The sequence below is a fragment of the Haplochromis burtoni genome, unplaced genomic scaffold (genome assembly GCF_018398535.1).
Source record: "Haplochromis burtoni strain Fernald_Lab_line unplaced genomic scaffold, NCSU_Asbu1 Contig_45, whole genome shotgun sequence".
Classification (NCBI taxonomy): Eukaryota; Metazoa; Chordata; class Actinopteri; order Cichliformes; family Cichlidae; genus Haplochromis; species Haplochromis burtoni.
The window spans coordinates 2,291,606-2,300,358 of record NW_024582406.1 but is presented as its reverse complement, the minus strand read 5'-3'; the positions used below and the strand labels follow the sequence as shown (position 1 = coordinate 2,300,358).

The 8,753-nt window shown below is 41.1% G+C and overlaps 1 protein-coding gene across 3 annotated transcripts in view; it reads right to left on the bottom strand.

Moving 5' to 3' along the window:
* Window positions 1–215: 215 nt before the first annotated feature.
* Window positions 216–8,753, bottom strand: part of plppr2a (phospholipid phosphatase related 2a) — a 75,810-nt gene continuing 67,272 nt past the window's right edge. The window contains exons 7-9 of one of the 3 annotated variants that reach the window (XM_005926739.3): window positions 7,577–7,753; window positions 5,098–5,225; window positions 216–4,063 (exon numbers count right to left, since the gene is read on the bottom strand). In XM_005926739.3, the coding sequence (XP_005926801.1) occupies window positions 3,955–4,063; window positions 5,098–5,225; window positions 7,577–7,753 (414 nt within the window). In that variant the 3' untranslated portion in view covers window positions 216–3,954. Of the gene's footprint in view, window positions 4,345–5,081; window positions 5,226–7,576; window positions 7,754–8,753 lie in introns of all 3 variants that reach the window. The other 2 variants (XM_014335001.2, XM_014335002.2) reach the window with 2 other exon arrangements.

Genomic DNA, 8,753 nt, shown 5'->3' with positions numbered 1-8,753 from the left:
TTGGAGCTATCACTCCATAAGACCTGCTGATGCTGATTTTTTCGTCCAGTTTTTGTGTGACTTGGCAGCCTTTTCTCCCCGCTTCCTTTCCTCAAGTCAACAAAAGCATCCTGTTCACATGCAAAACAAATGCAGCAGCTCTGACACACAAAATCACCGCCAATCACTCTGAGAACACAACAGCAAAACAAGCAGTGCAGACTGACACAGACAGCTTTTCTTATTTCAATGTCCATTTATTGTTCTCATCACACAAATCTTTACAAAAACAGAGGGTTTGCTGCATCAGGATCAAAGGAAACACGGTCCTGCCTCTGAGTAGCAGATCTGAAGGAGACTGGTGCTTTTTATTCACATGTCAGTCAACTGCAGCGTGTTTGTTGTTTGATTTTTAAACATGTGTTACCGAAGACTTTACAGGAAAGTAAAGCTGCGGCGACGGCAGTCGAGCCGGTGGAGAATCCGAGTCTTCGTGGCGGGCGTGTTTACCTTTCATGTTTGATTGTGTCTCATTTGTGCATTTTGGATCACAGAGGATTCACAGAGAATTTGGACAAATGACAAATTCGCACTTGCAAATGAAATTACAGCCAGTCACTGCTTAGAAAACACTTTCGTTACATTTTGTCATCAAGATTATCTTAAGGCATTTCTGCTTCACTGGGACATTGAAGACTGGAAAGAAATGAGGAAACACATGAAACAAAGGGCCATCATGCAGCAAAGGTCACATGTCTGACTCAGCTTCACAAAGTTGCAGGTACACTATGTGGTATAAGTAGCCCTGGCTCTCTGAGCCATCAAAATGTCACAGTTTTGATTATTTATTTATTTGTTTTTTCAGTGAAATCAAACCTCTCACAAGTACAAGATGCTGATGATAATGAAGCTTAGCATCCATCAGGGAACTATATAAGGGTAGTTTAGCACATATTCTCAATGGTCAAACACATGCTTTTGGTTAAGTAGAAGCTATAATGAAAAATAAAATCTACTGGGTGCTAGATTTGGATCTCCAAAAGATGGTCATTTTTATTTAGCTGAGCACAATTAAAAAAAATAAAATGAAGAGAAGTTATGTTCTTTTTGTTTTAATTTCCAAAATGATACCTATGACAGCCACATAGAGTGTGAGTGGAGCGTTCGTAAGGAAGGTTAACAAAAAACTTAAAGATGTGTAGGCTGATGGAGGATTTAGTTGTTGTCACGCAGTCTGATGGCGTATTATCACTAATGTTATAATGCTAATGATTAGCCAGAGAGGCACATATTTACAACACAGGCCTATCATCAGAAAATTGGGCCATCTTTATCTTACATCCACATGAATGGGGAACCAAAAGCGATACATGCCTTTCCATCTGCAACAATTATTCTTTTCTGGGACCTTGCGGCTTTATTACACAATAGACATGACATTGATGAAGTCAGATAGAGCATTCGAGAAGGGGTAGTGATCAAGGTGGGTTGCAAAGCAGCTTGCAGAAGTGCATTAACTGCAGACAGGCTACACCAACTCAAATAGCATAAGTCTGATCAGCTAATGTGGAATAGCATGAGGATCAGCTGATCTGCTGGTATCATGAATGAGTCTCACTTTATGCCAGATAATTAAGACTTAAGATCAGGAAGCTCCCTTCAGTAGGGAAACCTCTGGTAACTGTAAAACTGGTCCAAGTAGACAGCAGACAAACAAAGTTAGCAGCTGGCTGGTGATCATAGTAGAGCATAGTAGAACCAAAATAGAAAATATGCCCATTCATCATTAATATTACACCATTCATCAAATTAAAGCTCTTAATCTGTTAAGTTGGATGTGAAAGCTGTTAGATAAAGTATTAGTGCTAACTAGAATGCAATAATTTGTGAAATGTGTGTTCACAGCTTGACCTATTGCCTTGAAAAAGGAAAAATAGATCTCTTAGGGTGTTTAGATATCTATGCTTTAAATTTATGGCCCCACTATAAACTGTTGACCTGTCTGGGATGTAACCTCACTCTTGCCCCATCACAACTGAAAAGTAGAGGATGGATGGATGGATGATCAAAGCATGAAAAAAGGAAAGTGAAAATGGCCTAATAAAACTCAGAAAGTCAGGATCACATAGTGTCTGATGTCAGAGTAAAATGACTTTTCCAATCCAGCTTTATTCAGTCCAACAGGCAGACGCAGCAAATTGAAACAAAAAGTGAGTCATCTGAGTACTTTCCAACTGATGGGTCAGAGTGGTTCAGCACGTCTGCTCGAATTCTCCATCATTGTAACAAAAACAAGATTTTCCTTCAATCGCCACACAGAGTCTTGGTGATGCTCGTGTAAAAATCACACTCTCAATAGAAAAAAGAGCTATGTACAATATCTTACAGGTTCGGTGTTAGAAAGTGGGGAAGAGGAGAAGGAAAGTACAGTAACAAGTAGGGGGTATAAGTGTGCTTGTGCATGTGCGTGCTTTCAAATATGTTAGAGTTTACGTCTGTAAAACGAGGTCTTCTGTGCTTTGTGTGTCTGTGCTTGTGTGTGTGTGTGTGTGTTTGTGTGTGTGTTTGTTTGTCCAGCAGAGGGAAACATTTCACAGCACAGTGATGGCATATTAGCCTAGATACAGACACTACAGAGAAGAGAGATAAATGGAGAATGTAAAAAACAAAATGTATTTGTAAAGAAAGGAAAAGCAAACAAAGGCAAATGAAGAGAACAAAAGACAAAAGTGGATTGTGAGGGAGTGTGCAAATCAAAATCAGCAAAACTGTCACGCCACACGGAGCGCTTATGGCAACCACGCCGTATATACACAAACGTCAGTAAATCAATATATCAATAAAATCTCAGAAATAAATCACAGTAATTACACGACGCAGCCAAAGGAGACGCCACTTCGGGATGAGCGATGCTGTTCCACAGTTAAATGAAAGAGACATTTTTTTTAAAAGTCAGTTGGCATCACAGAGAAGTGTCCTGTATGAAGGCTCCTCTTCGCAAAAGAATACAAAAAAAAAAACAAGCAAAAAACAAATATTTACTCCTGAATGTGATGCACTTAATTTGGCTCACTGTTGTGCCACCTGCATTCGGGAGCTTGGGTTTGTCTCATCCAATGTGTGTTTCTGTTTCACATTAGGTTTTGGCAAAATTGCAACCATCTGAGAGCGACGGAAAACACAAAGTTGATAGCCAAGTGAAGATGTCTGTACCTTCCTCCTGTTTGCATTTGTCTGGTGCTTCTGCTGAAGGATAAGAAACGGATCCTTTGATCCTGGGAAACCTCATGCGAAGCTGACTAGGGCACTGCTACTCAACCCTGGTGGGTGCTTATGCGTGTGTCTGTGTGCACGTGCATGGGATGAAATAAGGAGAGCAAGTGTGTTTGTTTGTGTGTTCATATGGCTTGCTAAAAGGATGTTTTGTACGGGTAAATCTCAGCAGCACACATTTCCTCAGGTGGGTTTCTTTGGTCCAACACGGCGCACGTCAAAGCCGCGTCCTGAGAGCTCACCATCACCTTTCGGGTTCTTTCCTCAAACAGGCGTGCGCTCGTACGGTTGGAGAAAAAGAAGCAGCGGACATTCTCAGTGGTCACCGTTTGATTTCGTTTTTGTAACAGAGCAAACCACTGCTGATGAAAGTGAGCTTCATGTGATTGAGTTTATATACATATAAAAAAATTAGTTACATTTTTCAACATGAAAAAAAAAGGAAAGAAAAAAAAGATGTACCTGACTCTGTACTTATTGATCAGAGCTTTACTTTACTGGTATTCCAACAAAGAGAAAGTCTTTGAAGAGTTTGCCTATCGGTTCCCCGGGGGTTGAGAGGGCAACGGGGGATGTGTGTGCTGTGTATCATGTATTAGGAGGGGTGGGGGGTCTAGACCTGCGTGGAATAGGAGCGGTGCAATGTTGCATACCGCCCAGCCGGATGGGCGGCGCATTGTGGTGAGTGCTGCTCCGACTGGTCTAGACTTCGCTGGAAATGGAGCGAGACGGTATGAGGACATCGGGGGTGGCGGGGAACCGATAGGGCTGATGGTCATGTGATCTCTGTGAACGGAGATCCCCGCGGAGTCTGCAGGGGAAAGAGAGGAGTGAGAAAGAGAGAGGAGGACGGGGCAGAGAGGAGGCGGAGGAAGAGAGAGAAAAGTGAAGAAAAGAATAATCAAGAGCAATGTACAGGGATGAGGGGAGGACAGAACAGATGTTCAACAGAGCAAAAAACAGAAATAAGGCAACAGATGGTGGAGATAGTGTTGGGGGGGGTGACAACGTTGGGTAAAAAATATTCAAAGCTGGTTAGAATGGTTGGACGTAGGTGTTGTAAGGTGGGGAGGAGGAGGAGAGTGCAAGATGCTGAAGGAGAGTGAGGGACAAGGGAGCAGATTGAAAGGAGAGAGGCAAGGTGGGAGACAGAGGAAAACAAGGCAGTCAGGTGAGGGTTAGCGACAGTGAGAGACCACAGAGGACGCACGATATTTTTCTAAATGCTTCACCCCTGAGAGAATCGCTTTAGAAAATGCAGCACTTTTGGAGAGCAGATATAACTTGAGGGGATCGCTTCCACAGCTAAGACTATTTTCTTTTAGCCTCTGCTGACTTCACAGTTTCCCTTCAGCCAAGTGCTCTGCATTATATCCAAATGGTAAATAACACTTGGAGTGTGTCAGCCAAACTGCTGATTCACCTCAAAGACACAAGTGGCTCTCTCTATAAACCAGATAACGTGAAAAATTGTAACACTGTGGGATTTTTAGGAGTAAGCAGCACCTCTTTCCAAAGCAAACATTCACACTAGAATTTGTTCCATCCTCTGACTGAAACATAACCGTGGCTCATTTCACACCACTAGAACAAATCTCACATGCGTTCTTATCAGGGTACAACAAGCCTCGTGTGCGCAGAGATTTAAAGGATTCACTTGGGTGTTTTGCTAGGACTGGGCGTGCAGGTGGGCTTGGAGCATGCATGTTTGAATTTGTTCTTTTTTGAGGAACAAAAGGAAGGTCACGGATTCAGTTAAGAGACAAGGGGTGTGTATCTCAGCCCTTCTGTGAGCACAGTTGTGCCTCACACCCACCCCCGCCCCTTACCTGAGGGCCACTTAACTTTTCGAGTGGACTCTCCACGGAGGGCAGTGTCACCATCGGCATGCCCAGCATTGACTCGGGACGTTGGGGTCGCGGTGGAGGAAGACCGGGCTGCAGCTGTTGGAAGTTGTTAATCACACAAGTCACCTGATGATAGAAACCAACATAAAGAGTTAACTGGGACCAGAATGAGACACATGAGAGAAATTGACCATTTGCCAAATTCAACACCTAATCAGATTGTTCAGTAACAGCTTAGTGGATTCTCCTGTGTGGCAAAATGGTTTACAAGGGCTTTGGGGGAAAAAAGGACCGAATTATCAAAGAGCATGAATGTTAAAGTTATTTTGGGCTTTGGATAAAAACTTTGAACCGTTCTTTTTCCAGTGTACATCTTTAATGCACAAGTTTAAATATTGTTCTCCAATCCACACGGGGTCAAAAGTACTCAAACATACTCAGATATCGACATACATTCACTTAAATCTTCTAATATGTGGTACGAAAGGTTCTTGTCTTTTAACTTGACATGGTCACAGCATATTAACCTCTCATTAGTGATCATGATTGACTACAAGTGGTTCTACAACTTTTCAACTCAACATAAAAAGAATTTGACAGTACTCTCTGGATTACTCGATACTCAGAATGGGAAAGTCCACGTGAAAATCTAAGAATGAGAATTATAGATTTACACAAGTTGGGAAGGTCTCAAGAACTGCACCATCAGTTCAAACATTTCTATGTAAATGCAAGTTATTTGGATTTTTCCCCACCAGAAAACCCAACTGTCACCCTCAGCTGAGAAGAAATGTGTTAGGATATTCAGGAACAACCAAGGAACCACCAAGGTTCCAAGGCATGACCTGGAAACTGCTGGAACACCAGTGTCACTGTCCAAAGTGATGTGGGTTTTTTCACAGCCATGGACTAAGACAGTGCTAACCAAGAAAGAAGGCCCTGCTCCAAAGGTGGCACTGTCAAGCTCAACTGAGACATGCTGCTGCCCACATGGCAAAACCTAACACTCCTGAAGAAAGGTTTTATGTTCAGCTAAACTAAACAGCAGTGGCGTTTGCAGGGTTACTTAAGTTGGACTACCTGGTATATAATGTTGTGCTACCTGATTGCTAGCGACACAGCTATGTTAGCATAACATTAGCACAGTGAAGCTGGAGGATGAACGCCAACTTTCTTTCCACTCGATAAAAGTTAACGTGAGGGATTCTGGTGATTAGGGACAAATGCAATCGCATAGCAGGATCGACCAAAACAGGCGCAGCTTGATGACATCATCAACATGCGCTATCGTGATAGAGCTATATAGTCAAAATCTCTATTGTTGGCCAAATTTATATCGTTTCTATCGTATATCGTTTATATCGCCCACCCCTACTAAGAACACTCCACCAAGCCTCAGGCATGGTTGAGGTAGCATCATAATCTGGGGTTGTTTTGCTGCTGGTTGTATTGCATTACATTAGATTAGAAAAAATCCAAAATAAAGTCAAACATTTGCACCCAATTCTTGCTTTTTAAAGTCATTAAAGAGTATCCTAGAAAAAGAATATATCAAAGAAATAATTAGGAGTCCAAAGTTACCATGGCATTCATGCTCATGATGAGTGGGTGTAAACTGCAAAACATTATCAGGCACCGCTAACTACTGTTAGGTCTGCAACTTTCAGTTACATGATTTTTCATAATTTGGGGTCTCTATGCCACTATAATAGGTTTGAAATGAAACACTCTGTGTACAATTGAAATTGAGACTCTCAACTTTGATTCAATGAATTATACAAAACATTTTGTTACCTGTTTAAATGTTACAGTTATTTTAAGGAGTAACCTAGGAATTCACTTAAAACAATTTCATAGTCAGATTAAGGTTATTTTTCAGTATTTCTTTATCAGTTAAGCAAAGAAAATGTCTTGAGTAATTTATTATTGTGGTACTTGCAATGGGAAACTGTTATAGTGGACCAAAGCAATTGGTCAAAACAAAACCAGATACTATAGTGGGAAAGTTAGAACCAACCAAAGCATGACTCATGCCATGAAAATGTAAAGCTCGCCAGGTATAGTAACATTAACAAAAAGGGGTGTGGTTTAAAAAATGGTTGCTTGACTTCTGCTACTGTGGTGCAGCATATTAAAATTGCATGCAAACCTATTTCCGAATGTCATTTAATCTGTTGAGATATTAATGTGGTCTTTAATCATCTGATTGATATGTAGCCCATTAATGACCGTTTTTGTCTTTTTTCATAATTAAAAGCACCTAACAGGACATTTTTCTAAGACACATTGTTTTACATTATGATGAAAGATAATAAATCACCATATGAGACATTACACAGCTGTTTTCACAGTGCTCTCAGGGGCAAGTAAGCTCGTCTTTACATGCAAAGATGGAGCGCTTAAAAAACTGAGAACATGTCTTTCTTTTTTAATCTATTTGTCTGCCTGTCTCTCTGCTCCTTCTATTCTCTCCTCACCAAAAACACAGCGATGGCTCCCCCAGTGAAGAATCCCGCCAGGACATCAGCCCAGTGGTTGCGGTACTCAGCCACTCTGACCACACCGACTAGCATGGCGAGACAAAGCAGCGTGAGGCTGATAGTGGGCTTGGTGAGCCGCGTGCCTTTGGTTTTGAACACCAGTGTCACGTACATCTGCAAAGAAGCGTAAGGGAGGGAGCGCACAGTAGGGTGCAACAAACACAGAAAGCCACAAAGAGCATGCAAGCGCATAAGATACATCACTATTTTAAACCAGGTAATAAGACGTACAAGAGATTTTCTTCCTGTAATTGGCTGGTTAAAGTGGACCTATGTAGCTTGTCCTTACTTTCTCTCATTATATATTCAGCTACACTAGTGGATGGTCATATTAAACACAGCATTTACCTAATCATAAGGGGAACTAATCATAAGAAAGTTAGCTTAAAAGGGAATGGAGCATAAAGCAGGTGAACTGAGGAACTGCACTACGTGGCATAGCATAGGATAAGTTACAAGAATAAAAATACTGAGATAAAAGTGAGCATATTATGCCACCTTTAAAGTTAAAGTACCTGTTAACTGTTTCGACAAAGGGAGGAAATATATAATCTGAAATTTTGTTCAGGCTAAACACAAATCAAATTTTTGAGGTGGCAGAAATCAGCATAAGTATCCACTTGATTACATCAAATAACAGCCAGTGTTATTTCTTGTTCAGCGTGGTAATGATTGTTTACAAATGACAAATACAAACTGGTAGAAACAAACTAATCAGTGTTGAAATAATTGGTAGGTGGTACCTTTTTAACTGAAGGCAGCATTTCTGCAAATGTGTTTGTTAAGGTCTGTTTACTTGCATACATCCTTGTTTTGCTTAAATGTGAGTGGTAAAAGGTAAAAAGGTTAAATTTATATGAGTGCTGTCAGCGTTAATCTTGTTAAAATGACCTTAACTCTATAACTGCATTAAAGTGGCAAATCTCCATTAGCGAGTTATCGCGGATAGCCTGGTGCGTGGGGCTGCAAGGCCGTGGTTAGCTCTTTAACGCGTTAGTGCCGTGCAGCCAAGTGTGAGTGAGAGAGATAGATAGATAGATAGATAGATAGATAGATAGATAGATAGATAGATAGATAGATAGATAGATAGATAGATAGATAGATAGATAGATAG